Source organism: Melanerpes formicivorus, unplaced genomic scaffold (genome assembly GCF_026170545.1).
Source record: "Melanerpes formicivorus ecotype bairdi unplaced genomic scaffold, bMelFor1.0.p_v2 SCAF_38, whole genome shotgun sequence".
Classification (NCBI taxonomy): Eukaryota; Metazoa; Chordata; class Aves; order Piciformes; family Picidae; genus Melanerpes; species Melanerpes formicivorus.
The window spans coordinates 6,220,297-6,236,223 of NW_027142390.1; the positions used below are offsets into that span (position 1 = coordinate 6,220,297).

General features: G+C 39.4%; 2 protein-coding genes across 7 annotated transcripts in view; one reads left to right on the plus strand and one right to left on the minus strand.

Moving 5' to 3' along the window:
- CENPP (centromere protein P) overlaps positions 1–15,927 on the minus strand; it is a 154,427-nt gene that overhangs the window by 104,088 nt on the left and 34,412 nt on the right. The window lies entirely within an intron of this gene.
- Positions 469–8,752, plus strand: OMD (osteomodulin). The gene is made up of 3 exons (XM_068158035.1): positions 469–654; positions 3,529–4,478; positions 5,650–8,752. Exons 2-3 carry the CDS (start codon positions 3,551–3,553, stop codon positions 5,958–5,960), a joined length of 1,239 nt encoding a protein of 412 aa, XP_068014136.1. The 5' UTR covers positions 469–654; positions 3,529–3,550; the 3' UTR covers positions 5,961–8,752.

Consider the following 15,927-nt stretch of genomic DNA (forward strand, 5'->3'; position numbering starts at 1 on the left):
AGTACAACTTTAAAATGGCACCAAGAAGTACATCACCACACCCACAGCACTGCAGGGCACAACTGCTTTGGACAAGGAAACACAAAACATGGATGGTGGAAGGGAAGAAAGTATAAAATGGCAGACGTTCATAAGGGCTTCTCTACAGCACTTGCTCGTCCTCAATCTTGATAAGGTTAATAGCTTACTGCTTCTTAACTTCATCCTCTAGAGAACAAATCTTCCACAGAACTGAGTCACTGCAGTTCAAACTGTGCTGTGAACCAACAACCTCTGACATATTTTTTTAAGGTCGTGCTCCCTCTCAGTTTTAATTTAATGGGAATTGGTAACACTGAAAGAATCTTGCAAATAATTTTGAAGGGATTTTATCAAAAGGAGAAAGTGCTTCACTGACTTAGGACACAGACCCACAGTGACTGATGATGTGGCACAAGCCTTTTTATTTTTTTCTCATGGCAAATCAGATGAGAGGCTAAGGCTATTATTTTGCTTTGCCTTCCCACAAGGCTCCTCACCACAAAAATATGGCTTAGGGAGATCTCTCATTCCTCCAGCTGCATTAGGCTATTTCTCAGATGATTTCACCAGCACAATAACTTGCTGCCCTCCACAACGGGAGCTTCACAGAGTTTCAACGAGAAAGTTCTTTTGGTAAGCAGGACTAAACCAACATGATTATGTTGCTTTTGCTGTTAAGAGGGATTGATGCACGCTATATAACTTCTGGCTTTCAGCTAGTAAACTGCTTACAACTAGTTTCTAAGCTCTGAGTCTATTAGAGATGGTAGAGAATTAAGCTTTTAGGATTTTCTGTTTTCTTTCAACTTTCTAAGCATGCAGTTTATCATGCTGTGTGCATCTGGCTTGCGTCTCCCATTATCAAGTCTCACCTGACATAATTCCTTGCTCTAACATTTATATTTCGTGAAGAAGTGTTAGTACCTTTGTGCTTTGAGACACGACCTGCAAACCTGGCAGGACAGGTAGTGGTCCACCAAAAAGCACTCAGCTACAGCCAGGGTATAACAAAAAAAAATCATCTCCTCAGATACCAGCTGTTCTCTTTCCAGAAAGAGACTTTGGTGCCTATTATCATTCTGTCTGCAGTGATGATAGCTCTCTTCACATTGCCTACCCAGCAAGTGGATCAATTGCATAAAGGCCTAAGTAAGCTTTTTCCTCAAACTGAGCAGGACTATCATGAGTTGTTCCTCCCAGTTTATAAGGGCTATTGTGGCACTGAGAACAAAAACTATTAATTGGAAGTTTTGTGACACCTAGGAGAAGTGCTGAGACAATAAAGTCAGAAAGTGAAGGTAAAGTTCCAGACTGAAACAGAGAGGAAGTAACAGGAATCAAAAGGAAACCAAGAATGGGAACAGATTGTTCAGAAGAGCCAGAATGAAGCCATGAGATTTAGAAACAGATTTTATATAGGTAGACACCAGCAGGTCTGACTAGAAGTCAGAAACATGGTCATAGGGTATTCTTCCAATATGCACTGACTGACATCTGGAAACCAATGAGTTTCTCCTGAAGCACAGTACTGCTTCTCAGCCCAGCAGGTGCCTGCAAGGTTTGTCACCATAGTGCATTTACACATTACTTGCAGTGCAATATTGCTCTCTGTGTAGATGTAGTTGTGCTGTTTACTTAAGCTAGGTCAGACATCTCATGCTGCTGTAGGAACATGGAGACGCTGGCTTTGCCTGCAGTGGGGTTCCAAACAACTGACTCCGTTCAAACCTGGTTATAAGATTTTCCATTGGTTATGAAACTTGAGTAAAGAAGAATTAAAATGCAAATTGTGCTAAGCTCAAAATGCAAGTTATGAAATACCACAAATTATTTCACCCAGCCATTATCACTCACAGGCTGTGTGCAACATAGAAATATTACAAGGAGGGATTAAACTCCATGATTTTCTTACTACTTTTTTCCTTCAGATTCTCTCTCACTTCATTTGAAGAATGCATCATGCATTAGCCAATCAATCACCACTATGAAGCATAGGAAAAAAGTCTTACCTCCTTTGTTAGTGATTGGTAAACATCAGGGGAAAAAAGGAGATTTCTCTGATTAACAAGAATATCATTACTAAAAACCTAGGGATATGTTTTCCTCTGCCTGAAGGTTCCCATACTAGACTGAGTCAACCCTCTTAGCATTTCCCATGACTTATGTGCTTTGACCTGCAATGCTGAACTGTTGCTTAAGTCGAATAGCTTGATGTGATTCACAACCAATTCTGCCAAATAATAGAGCTGCTCTCACTGCATAAAGTGCTCTAAAAATGCCTTTGAGAGTCAGAAGTTTGACAGGTATAATTGTTTGTCTTCCACAACATCAGTATTTCACCTCAGAAGGGCACTCAATGTAAATTAGGAAGGAAGATAATCAAGAAAACTTTTTATCAATAAGGGTTTTACATGAGGTGCAGTTATGCAGTGGTTGAATTGTATTTGATTAAATGAAGTAGAAAAACTAGGTTTTAATCATCATTAATGCACTGTATTAAGTTATCCATGTTTTATAGAAAATGTAAAAGAAAACCAACCCCAAAACCCTAAGTGCCACGGGACATACAATCACCAATGCCATATGATTTTCTATTTTACATAAAATGCACTATTTCAAAGTAATCTGTTGATAGAAACAAGGATATCTATTTTCAACAGAAATAACTGTGCTTAAGAACAAGAAAATTAAGATACAAGCCACGGCTCAGGGGCTCAGCAAGGCTAGCAAATTTCTTCACAAGGGGTGCAGAACAGCACTAACCTGGGTTCGTCAGAGAGAGGCTGGAATTCTACCCTTGAAGATTTTCAAAGCTCATCCAGACAAAGCCTGGGTTGATCTAATCTGCTGTTGGAGATGGAAACACTTGGAGCATCAGGCTGGACTACGTGATTCTGTGACACTGACCATGCACCATTTGTGTAGGGCAAGTTCACAGCAAGAACAACTAATACATTTGCAAAAACATATTTCATCCTGACAGCGATGAATAAGGCTGCTTATGTGTTTGCAAAGCACTGAGGAATAAATGTTGTTGCTCAGGAATTCCATTCCCACTGATTTAAAACTGACTTGTAAGGGTAATGCTTAACCCATTACAGCAGAAAGAGTGCAACACTTCACGTGTCCAACACAAACCTCAGATTACACTACTTCACTAAGTCCTCTTGCAACTGCTCTGTAAAGAAGGAATGAAGGAGGATTGTTTTTTTCCTACTCCCAAGTGATATGGTATCCTGCAGCAACTTGTATGGTATAGGTGTAAAGTTGCTCATTGTTTCAAGTCAGACAAGAAACCTTGTATTTATTTGGTATATGTGTTTATGGTTGAAAGCTACAGAACAAAACTTTGTGTTTGCTAATATCACTGACACTGTTTGCAAACTCCCCCCTCACCCCCTTTATTTTTTCCCCATTTACCTTATATTGCTGCTTCTTAAAAAGAAAACTTTCATGTGATTTACTTGATGACTACCTAATAAACCAGTTTTTCCTTCTCATCAACAGGATATATGGTACAAATTTAAAGATGGGGATTCTGAGCCACTTATCAGTCATTCACCTTCTCTGTGCTGCCACGATCTTTTGCCAATACGAAGACTACGATTTTGAGGATGAATATGAGCCAGATCATCAACATCCTTACTACTTTCAACCAAATACACAACTTGAAGTTCCTCCCTTTCCCTTTCCAGTTGAGTGTGCCAAAGAATGTTTCTGTCCACCGGCTTTTCCATTATCAATGTACTGCGATCATCGTGGACTCAAGACAATACCAAATATCCCTAATCACGTCCAACAACTTTATCTGCAAAACAACAATATTGAAGCAGTGCCTGCAGGGCCATTCACTAATGCTACCTTCCTAAGAGAAATTAACCTCAGTCACAACAAAATTAAATCTCACATGATCGACAGCGGCGTTTTTGACAAACTTTTGAACTTAGTGCAACTTCATTTACAATATAATGAACTGGAAGAATTTCCATTCCCACTCCCCACCTCTTTAGAGAGGCTCCTCCTTGGTTCCAACAAGATTTCTCACTTACCAGCAAATGCCCTGGAAGGATTACCCAACATAACCATGCTTGACCTTTGCAATAACTCGCTTGATGACTCAGTACTCAGAGGAAAACCCTTCTCAAACCTCAAAAATTTAATGCAACTCAATTTATGCCACAATAAATTCCAGACTATGCCTCCTGATCTACCCTCATCACTCATGCATCTCTCTCTCGAAAATAACTCCATTACTTCTATTCCAGAAAACTATTTCAGCAGGCTTCCAAAAATCATTGCCCTAAGAATGTCCCACAATAACCTGCAGAACATCCCACATAACATCTTTAACCTCCCCAACCTTCTAGAACTTAATCTTGGACACAACAAATTACAACAAGTATTCAATATCCCAAGAAGTTTGCAGCATTTGTATATTGAAGACAATGACATTGAATGTATGTTGATGGTTGCAATGCTTTACAGACAAAACTCTTAGTGGGTTTTGGCATTGATTGTGGGAGGGGGTTGAGTTTGGCATATTTTCCTTACTATCCAGAACTGAGAATTTTTAGCCCACAGAAACATCTCTTTTGTTGTGTCCTTGGTTTTGAGGACCTGCCACGTTATGGCACACTGATGTCATCCCTCGCAGTGAAGTGAGCTTGGGCTCCTGGTGGTGTGAGCAAATCAGCTAACGTGGCTGTACTTGGAGTTCATGCACACTGTACTTCTCTGGAGCACAGGCAGAGCCATGTAGCTTCTGAAGAGCTTACAGTGCAGAAAAAACATCATCCTGTCATCTTGGTGCAGTGTTATCACATTCTGTGTTCATAGTTTCACAGTTTCAGGGTTGGAAGGGACCACAAGGATCAGCTAGTTCCAACCCCCCTGCCATGGGCAGGGACGCTCCACACTAGATCAGGCTGGGCAGAGCCTCATCCAGCCTGGGCTTAAACACCTCCAGGAACGGGGCCTCAACCACCTCCCTGGACAACCCATTCCAGGGTTTCACCACTCTCATGGTGAAGAACCTCCTCCTCACATCCAGCCTGAATCTCCCCACCTCCAGCTTCATTCCATTCCCCCTAGTCCTATCACTACCTGAGATCCTGAGAAGTCCTTCCCCAGCCTTCCTGTAGGCCCCCTTCAGATACTGGAAGGCCACAATTAGGTCACAATTAGGTTCAGATCACACCTGTGTAATTTGAAAGGATTTGATTTTTGAGCCTTACCCCTGAGTTTGCTGTTTGCTGTAAAATGCCAGTTTTCCATATACCAAGCTAAAAACTTACTGAAAATTGCTTCTGATTGAGCAATTGGTAAAAACATACAAAGAAAAGGAATGATGAAAATATTCCAAGCCCCACAAGATAGTACTTAAAATTTGCAGTAACAATTATATTCCTTTTTTTTTCTTTACCCCATAAACTTCCACTTTGCAAGCCCCAGAACTGTTATCACCATCATTTATAACTGGTTGAACGCGCAGTGAAGGATTACATTCACGCTGTGCACAACAAGCAGTTTTCCATTCTGAATTTCAAAGCATAAAGTTTCGCTTTTGGAACAGGTCTTAAAGGTAACTATTTCCTGCATTTTAATTAATGCTTTTTCTCTCTCTTCCAGTCATAAACGTCACTTTGATGTGTCCATATATTGAACCAAGGAACATCAACCAACTAACCTACATACGGGTGGACCAAAACAAGCTCACGGTTCCAATAAGCTCCTACGCATTCTTCTGCTTCCCTCACATCCGAACCATTTACTATGGGGAACAAAAGGTTAACAAGTCAACTCGGCTAAGAACGGCAGTGTTCCGACGATATTTAACACCAGAAGAATTTGAAGAGGCTGAAGCCAATCATGAAACACATGACCAGGAAACTGAAGAAGATCATGAAGCAGAAGATAACTACTTTCACCCTTACTTTTAGTGAAGTAATGACTGTTAATGAGTATTCACGAAACTTCCTTAGCTGTGGAGTATTCACATCCATTTTGCAGTCGTTGGATAGTTTGGGATATTTAAGATAAATGTATAAAGTGGATTTTTAGCACAGGTAAATGGACTCTAATTGATGCAGTGAAAACCACCATACTAGGGGCAAAACAGCCCTCATTTCAGGGTTAGCAGTATGATATATGACCTGGGTTGATGACAGACTACTCCCCCAAGGATGAGTCCAAGTTGAAACAACACAGACCTGGAAAAGCTTTTGTGTTCTGAAGTGATCCAACTTGCAAAACTACTGTCATACAAGGCAATGTTATTCCAAATAGGAGCAAACAGATAAGGCTGAGTCCACCTACATCCTATGACTGAGAGCAGTAAAACAACAGACCCACTAGAGAAAAGGTGGATAAGATCACAAAAGTACTTTCACAAGGTTCCACCACATCTTGCAGGAACACAGATGTTCCTTCTTCCAATTTGTAATTGGACAGGAAAGCCACAAACTTTGAATTTCAAAGCTTCCTTGCATTAGCTTTGCAGTATCTTGCCAAGTAGTATCACAATATTTATTTCTCAGCTTGTACCTCAGCTACCACCACTCTTTCAAAGGAGATTTTAGCTGATTAGCAATATAGGCAATAGGGGGCCTTTGGCCAAAGGTATTAGTACATAGGGGAAAAGATATGCATTAATACAACTGAAATATTAGTATGTACATTTTACCTATGCTTTAGCCCATATTACTTTAGAAGGCACCTAAAAAAGTAATCCTTTTATCAGAATTGTTCATTAAGCAGAACAGGTAACATACCAGCATTCCAGCCTTTTTCATTCTTTAGACTATCCCTCTGTGTAACTGATACCAATTAGCTAGATCCTGCTTCAAAATAGAACAAAAATTGCTTGAAGCAATCTAAAGAAAAATACTATATACCACCTAAGCTATGCAAGCTTCTTTATTATTTCTTATGACTAGAAACAAATCCAAATAACTACAAGGTAAGATAATGTTATAAAGCCCTCTGCTGCTTTTTATTAGTATTAAAATCCTTTAATTTTCAGCACTTTTTTTTTCCTGATAAACCTGTTAGCATTGAGGAAGAATCAGCATTCTCCACAAGAAAAATGAATGCATGAAATAGAGCCATGCATGCTCCCCTTTTCACATCATACTTGAAGGGCAGTGAAAGTTAAAAAGGCTAGTTAAGATCAATTGAGCAAGTTTGTCTTACAATGCATACAAAGTTTCAGACACGTTTGGTTTTGTCCTCTTACTATTTAATTCATTTTTTTTGAAGCCTATCAACATATTTTGGTTTCAAGAATCACAGAATGGTCTGGGTTGGAAGGGACCTCCAAAGGCCATCTGGTCCAACCCCCCTGCAGTCAGCCAGCAGGGACATCGTCCCCTGGATCAGGCTGGTCAGAGCCTTGTTGAGCCTGAACTTGAATATGTCCAGGGATGGGGCCTCACCCACCTGTTCCAGTGTTCCACCACTTTTAAGAACATCCCAAAATTCTAAGCAGCATCTAAATTCCCTAATAACCAGTTAAATCTGTCAGCACTAAAGGAGAAGAGGCTTCATTTTCACCAAGTTTCCTAGCTGATAAAAGGAAACATGTAACTTACAGAAAAGTACCTCCCACTCCCTCACAGGGACTGAAAACAGCACTTTTGTGTCCAGTAGGAAACAAACAGTGGTCCTGATTCTCCAGTCTATGAATGCCAATGTCTAAGACACAACCTGATGCAACAACTAAAATACCCACATAATTTAAATACTTGTTTTTTTGTTGGCTTGGTTTATTCTATTACAGAAAGAAATTCCTCTTCAGCCCACAAATATAACCTGTAAGAAGATATGTAGTCTTTAGGAACAACTGGTTGTATAAGTTTGTGGATATAAAATTTATGGTATGATTATTAAGCTGTGGGTCTTGGGTCAACTAACTCAAGAAATCTGCTCTGTACTTCTCCATTTTCCTACTTACTTTGAGAAAAGAAGTAATATCCACAAGCAAAGTATGATATGGCCTCCCTGCAAATTTAGAGCTCTGGAGAATTTATCTTCCTCCTTTTAATAAATAAATAACTGTTCAACATTTATCAACCTCAAGAACCTCTGGCTTTGTGCAAGAGAAATATATGCAGGTATTCATTACTTTAAATACTCTTATCAAAAACTCATGCACATTATATACACATACATTTAAAAATAAATATATAACTTTATAGTGGTTTTTTTTTACTATAAATATGTGCAGCATGAACCTTAGGGAATCTTTGTAACTTTCCATTTCAGATTAAGTGAATAGTGTACAAAATGTCAGTCTAAATAAAGGCTTTTTTGAAAGGCTTATTCAGCTTTAGAAAAGAACATTACTTAAATGCACTACAAGTATTGTATCTTATCACAAACTTTCTGGAGTTTAAGAGCATCTATGGAGCAATGCTTAGCTTTAAAGCAGAATTCAAGACAGTGCCTTTGTAGCAACTAGTTATATTTAATCTTTGAGAAATATATATAAGTCAAACTGATAATTACCAAAGATTTGGGAGCTATCTTATTAAATTCTTCCAGATGGAACATGGAACCTGCATTACAAGCAGAACCATCACAACTCGCTATTCATTGAGTTGCTATTGTATCTCATCTGTGGTAAATCCAACCCCATCCTTGACAAAAGCTTTTAGTGTGGCTTAAGCACTAAAGGCTTGCTAAACCTGAAGTCTGTAATACAGAAGTTCCAATAAAGCACAGAATTAATGGATACTTAGACAAAGACAATTTTCTCTGAAAAGACTTGGCATGGCTTCTGTAAGAGTCATGGTATTTTTGCCTTGCAAATCTTTTGGGAGTTCTCTGAAGGAATTATGAAGGATATGGAAAATGAAGATGCTGGTCCAAACATGCTGCAAACATTTCTGAAATATATTTAAGGAAATTAAGCTGCCACAGAGGTGAGAGCATTGACAAAAATCAAAGTGTAACAGTGTAAGAATTAGCTGTCAGTTTCTGCTGTGGAGGGAAATTCCCACTGGTGGGAGTTCTGCAAAGGGTGTGTGCTGCAATTTACACAACTTCAATGTACTTGCAAAAGTTAGCTAAATTGGCTAAGCAGCAAGATGACAACAAAGACTGGTGTCAGCAAAGAATGACTGCAAAGGACCTGAGTATGATAAAGTAGCCAAAGAAATTCAACACATTGTTAGATGGAAAGTGACAGCCATGGAAAAGATGATACTAGCTTCAGGTAAAAATTACTGAAGCACAAGCCAATCACCACCACCCAGGAGCAAGACTTGGAAGTAACAAAAGGCAGTTCAGAGGAAACTCTGGCTTAATGACCAGTAGGATTAAAAAGGAAACTCAAACAAACAGAAAGAGTAACTAGAGAGTTAGAGCAAACAAAAGGCCTCATATTGCCACTATAAATCTGTGGCTGACCCAAACATTAAACATGCTTTTGATTTCCCAACCCCTCAGGGAGCTATAATCTCCACATATGGCATCATTAGAAAAGGATTGGAGAAAGGTGATAATGTCAAATATAAGGAATGGCTTCTATTTAGACAGCACCAAGCAGACTAGAAATCACCAGTTCAAAAAAAAAGAGATGGCTAAGAGGAGATACAGGAGATACCCACAAAATCATGACTTGCATTTCAGCACAGCTTCAGTTTGGGGATCAGCTGCTCCAGTAGATCATCAAGGAGCTATGAGATAAAGCTAGAACATCCCAGGATAAACTAGACAAACACAAGTTTGGAATAATCAGCTCATTGAACTGCATGCCTGACAACGCAGTGAATGCAGCAGCAATTTTATGTGTGGCTCCAAGGGAAGACTGCACAAGTAATTGTATTTCTTGGAAGAGATGCCTCATATGCTGTTAAACAGACAAAGCACAGTCGGTGGAAAAATGCTGAGCTGAGAATAGCTAGGGAATAGGGAATAAAAGATATTCAGAGACAGGCTGAAACAAGAATTGTACATGCTTGTTCTCAGTCTTCCCATCTGTTTATGACCTGCTGGAGACAAGATATTGTACACTGAGCTTCACTTTGAATTCCACACCAAGTTCTATGCTCTCACTATTCTTGATGTGGTAACATGCAGGTCTTACTCTTCACTATTAGAATGTGCTTAATGCTTTGATACATTGGAATATAAGCATTTTTATAAGCACTATTGACTATGGTTATAAACCAAGGCATATTCTAGCTCATTAAATTTGGCAACAGCAGGTCTACAATGTTCCATGTTGCAGTGCTCTGTAGCAGATGCACACCCATACTGATTCAGGCACACAAAGTAGCCTAGCCATGTGGAGCTCTGTATAAACCAAATTATACCACTACATAACCACATCAATTTGAGTATCAACACATATTTGCCTCATGTTTACTCTGGCATTTTTTATCAGAGCACTATACAGTATTTTTAAGCCAGAAATGGATTCACAAGCTAAGAACCAAACATTAAACATTTACAGTAGTCAGCAAACACTGAAACAAAACCCCGTCTGGTTTACAACACTGTCTGCATTAGCAGTTAAGGTGAAGCACCAGGGTGAATCTGTAGAGCAAAATACCTGTGATGAAGCCATGAAACCCAGCCTCTGCTTTGCGAGGGAGAGGAGCTTTACTTCAGACTAGCCCTAGCCAGTATTAAAACCCATGAGCAGCTGCAGCACATCAGGTGCACCCCTGGATACACACATATTCTGGTTTGGTACGCCCAAAGAGAAGTCCTCGTACTTCAGAGAGTGCTGTGGTGGGAATCAAGGTGCAGTAAACTGGGGTTATCAGCAGATTTCTTTCAACAATTTTCCTTTCACTAGCAGAAATATGTGCAGAAACACAGTGACTGAGAGAACTGAAGTCTCAGTTCTGCCTTCGGCTCTGAACAAAATCTTCTGAATAAACATGTTCTCCAAGTCTTATCTGCGTAGCCGAGGGTGGAACATTCTTGAACTCTAAACTAAATAGTATCAGCATTATGCAGAATAATTAGCATTATTAGTATTAGCACACCACAGAATGTTTTGATATCCATGCAAACCTATAGGGGAAAAGCCTCACATTTCTGGACAACATTCAGTTGTGACTGTAATGCAGAAAATTAAAGCTGAACTGACACGGTTTTTCATGAGATCTATACCACAAGAGGTTATTGTAAAAATCAAAACAAAGGAAGGGAAACACCACCAGATTAATCCATCTGTCTACATGTCTTCCTTTAGCCTCCAAACAGTGGGGATTTATTTTGCCTTTTTCCATTTTCTGTTGTTGATGGTATTTAATACTTACAAGGCTTACTTCCTGAGGTATTTACTTCACTAGTCCACTAGTAAAAGTTAAATGGATTAAGAGAGAGACTCCCTTTATACAGAAAACAGATGGTTCACATTTCAAGTTTTCTGACTTCTTTTAACATATTAATGTTCCAGTTACAATAGGATTCCATTTCCCTCTTTGTTTCCCAATTTCATCATTGCCAGCAATAACCATAGGAATTTCCTATCCAAAAGACACCAAATAAGAACATGTATAAATATTCTCATAGAATATGTATATATTCTGACCACTGAAAGAGATTTTACCATCATTTTCCCATACTACTGCAAGAGCATGAATTTTTCAGCTATACACCAAATTGCACATACTCCATTGGACATTATGCAACTTCACAAAGACAAGCCTTTATCATACAAGATTTTGTTTTGTCCAAAACTTGCATTTCTAACAACTCAACTAGTTTAAAGGGAAAGTAACACCAGAGACTCATTAATCTTTGCATAAGTTCACCATCTACAGAGAAGAAATACATCAGGCTTCCCCTAGGAAAAGAGATCAATATGAAGATTAGCCATAAACACAGAATAAAGTAGATGCTATGGATAACGTAAGGAGCATAGCAGACAGAACTAGTACTCTAGTTACCAGGTGCATTTGTTACTCACAATTTGATTTCTCTTTACTGTTGTGCATGACTTTTTTAGATGTGCTTTACTCATTTACAACACTGCAACTGATACAAGGAGCCTATTTCTCTTCTGGAAATGCAAGGAATAAAGGTAATGTTTTCAGCTTTAAAATATGCTGATAATGAATTCGAAACATATGGAAGGATGCTCAGACAATCACTGGGTCAGTTTTCAGCTGTGTTTAGTTTTGCAGCTGGTGGCCCTAACTGTGACCTAAACTCAATCTAATTCACTGAGCCTTGGAAACCATTACAGCTTCTCATAAATACCCTGGAGGTGTTTACACAACTATTTAACCTCCAGTACTTTCTGATCATTCTGAATCTTTAGGAATGTTCTGAGTTTTCCCTCTAGACAAGATGACCATTTATTTTACATTTAAGACTGCCTTCCAACCCTTCTCCACCCATCAAGGATGCTGGATTGGAATATACTTGGCTTAATATTACACAACAAGTCTTCTGTTGTATCACCTTCAGCCCAGTGTTGGTGCACTGCTCAAGAACAATCCAAGAGACTGCTTCCTCCCTTTTGGATACTCTGGCTTTTTGTTCTCAGAATAGATGCAGCCCCAGCATAAGCACAAACATTAAACTGCCTTAAAGCTTTTTTTACACTCCTGTACCAGGATCTCCACAAAAAGCACAGGAAGACACAGGAGTTAGAGAAAAGTTTCTTATCACACATACTTGCAAGCAGTACAACCAGGGAGACCAAAATGATTTTAGAAGTTGAAATTAATCAGGCCAAGCAAACAGGCAAGCAGAAAAAGTCTGCATTTGAGAAAAATGATGTAGAGAACACAGGAATACTTCAGTTATTGATTTCAGGTTAAAAAAGATGACAATAAAAAGATGGGGTTCAGTATAAACATCACTTCATGTCTTCACTCTCTTTAACAGTCAATCTATGCTTCACTGCTTGAAGATTGTTTAATATATCAGGCTGGTTCAATAACTACCTTTTGCTCTGTAAAATGTATTATTCCAACCCAGAGCAGCTGGTCAACACTATAAAGTGTTTAATCACCCTTCCTACAAATAATATGTTAAGGAATATTGAACTTATCACCTTCCACATGGAACATTCATGTACAAGAGAAAATGCAGCATTCTGTCTAAGTCTGTAAATGCTCAGAAGTCCTGAAGAGCTTTCCTCAGTTGTCCCCATCTCATTGTCAGAGCCATTCCTCCCCAAGAGAAAACACTAAACTTTGAACATTCTGTATAAGTATTCCTTAGCTTACTTATGCCTGATGAACTGGGAGGGAATCAGTCTACATTTCTTTCCTCGAAGAATACTCAAAACCAAAAAAAACACCAGAAACAAACTTGCTAGTATTATCCTTTAGAGTCTAGGATACAAATGAAAGCCAAGGGCTTTAAGCAGCTGCAAAAATACACTTTCTTTGCCTAAATATAGAACAAACCTGTGTACTTAAAATTTTTTTAACCCACCTCAATTTTGGTTTATTTCATAAGGATTATCTTGACAGTAACCTTGCAGCACTCGCCCTAGTGCTGCCTTGCTGCCTCGTAGCTCTGCTCTTAACTCACGTGCCCCAAAGATAAGGACCTTTTTCTTGTAACACTTTTTCCTGTTGTTCTCCTTCCCATTTTTTTTCCTGCCATCACACATTCACAAGTGTCTATATAGGCAGTGCCAGTCCCTGATTCCACAAAATTCCTACAGGAACCCAGAAGTCATTTCCAACCAATCTTGCAGAGGGGAAATGCTACCCCCCTCTGGTAATCCTTCTCTTTTTAAGTCAGTCAGTCAGTTCTTCAGTGGCCTTGCAGAAGTTAACCAGGAGCAAGACATGTGCCTCACATTGAGGATTACCAGTGAGCAGCCCTCAGCTCTCTATCATAAAGGATATTACAGCATTTCAAAGCCATGCTAAAAGCTCTCTCCTATCATTTTTGTACTAAGATAGTAAGGATTAAGTTTCAAGTGCTAAACACTGACATGGTGAACATGTCATTAAAATGCTACCACCTACAAGAACTGCTTTTTGCTGAAACCCACAGAAAACAAAGAAAATTGACCTTCATTTAAATAGGGATAATTTTCTCTGGCAACAAACAATAGGCAAGAGCTGCTCGTGGCAGCTTCTGCAGTATGCACCTACATTGTATCACAGTATCACCAAGGTTGGAAGAGACCTCAAAGATCATCAAGGCATTCAGGAAACCATGTAGACATAGCACTTTAGGATGTGGTTTAATGGCCATGGTTGTGTTGGGTTGCTGGTTGGACTTGATGATCTTGGAGGTCTTTTCCAACCAAAACAATTCTGTGACTCTGAGTCCAACCTGCCACCACAGACCTCACGACTAGACCATGGCACCAAGTGCCACGTCCAATCCCCTCTTGAACAGGTGGATGGTGACTCCACCACCTCCGTGATCAGTTCTTAAGGAAAACTTGTGCTTCTTTTCTGATGTGCATTTTGAAGTGCCAGTGAAAAGGTGAGAACAGAAATTAACTAGTCATACCAAAGCTCTGAGCAGGGCAGAATATAGGAAACCACTTTAAGTACAAGATAAACAGACAGAGCTGGACATCAGCCAGGTCAAACAACCTCTCTAGGATATTTTCAGCTTGATTTTCACTTCACCTGCTCTTAACCTATAAAGACTACTAAATACCAGATTCCACCCCAGATGCAATAGAAGATTCAATCAGCAAAATATAGCCTGGTCTTGCTCCTCCATACCTTTCCTATCTCTACCATCTATACTGATCCAACTTCCCTTTTCCCTTCTTTTTATTCTCTGTTGTCTAATCTGACACAAGGCAACACTGAGGAGCAAATTTTACACTTATTCTTCATGCAACCCATTTTCCCTAAAGCTAAGGTTTTCTGAATGCAGAAACCAGAGAGCAGGATTCCCTTGTTAGACTGACTTGGAGTCCCTCTACTAGAAGTAAAGAATTTTTCTCATTCATTTACACTTTCTGCTACATTTCATATCCTTACAAATTTTAGGGCAGTGACTACCCTTCAAATTTAAGCCAGGATCCCATTTCAACACAGCTAGTAAAACAGTCATTTTGAATGGCTAGCATTTCAGGTGAAAGCATTTTGGGGGGAAATCAGTCAGTGAAAATGAGACACAATGGACCAAAAAAAACAAAAGCACATCTGAAAGATCAGACACCATACCATAAACACAGTATCAAGGCCCTCTTCAAAGACTGGAGCTCAGGTAGTTAACAACAGAGCTTGTTTAGGTGTTCAGAAAAGAAACCACTTTCTAAGAATACAGATCCTTGTATCTCGAGTCCAAGAAGAAGACACACATACATCAAACATAGAAACTCCACCAGTGCCTAGAAAGCATTCTCTGCTTGCCAGGGTGAACACTCCCTTTAGCTTTCCTGCTGTCAATGCATATGAACCACATTTTTCATTTCAGATGATCTGGACATTGCAGTTATTTTAGCTCATTTTTGAGCAAGAATAAAGCAGCACTGTTGCTGAAAGAAGCTATCACTATCCCTTCCTTGTTTGCAGCCCCTTGCACCTACCCCTTCCTTCTGCTGCTATGAGCATCTGCTAAATGCTTACACAAAAGCAATTTTTGTCTAAAATTATTGATAATTTTTCATCTTCCTGGCACAAAGGATGAGAAGCAGATGAAAGAGGGGACAGGACTACTACTTAATTTGGCACTGACAGTTTAAAGGAACAGAAAAGCTACACTATAAGGTAAACCTTGATGACATAATGCCAAAGCAACAAATGCAAGGCTCTGCAAGTGTATTCATAAGCATTCCTGAGTTTCTTGTAAGTGCTTGGATAACAGCAGTATGCACACACATTACACAAGGTTTCTGTGGTAAGTGCACCACTAGAATCTTCTGAACCTGATGACCACAGACTTCTGACAATGTTTTCTGCAGAGTCATGTAACATTACAAAGCCTCTTCTCCTCTTGCAGATCAAAGCA

What these genes read in the sequence shown, in the direction of transcription:
- OMD (XM_068158035.1), top strand. Translation starts at nt 3,551, where the DNA reads ATGGGGATTCTGAGCCACTTATCAGTCATTCACCTTCTCTGTGCTGCC. An exon ending in TGAAGACAATGACATTGAAT is followed by an intron (nt 4,479 to 5,649) that starts GTATGTTGATGG and finishes TCTCTCTTCCAG; the next exon opens with TCATAAACGTCACTTTGATG.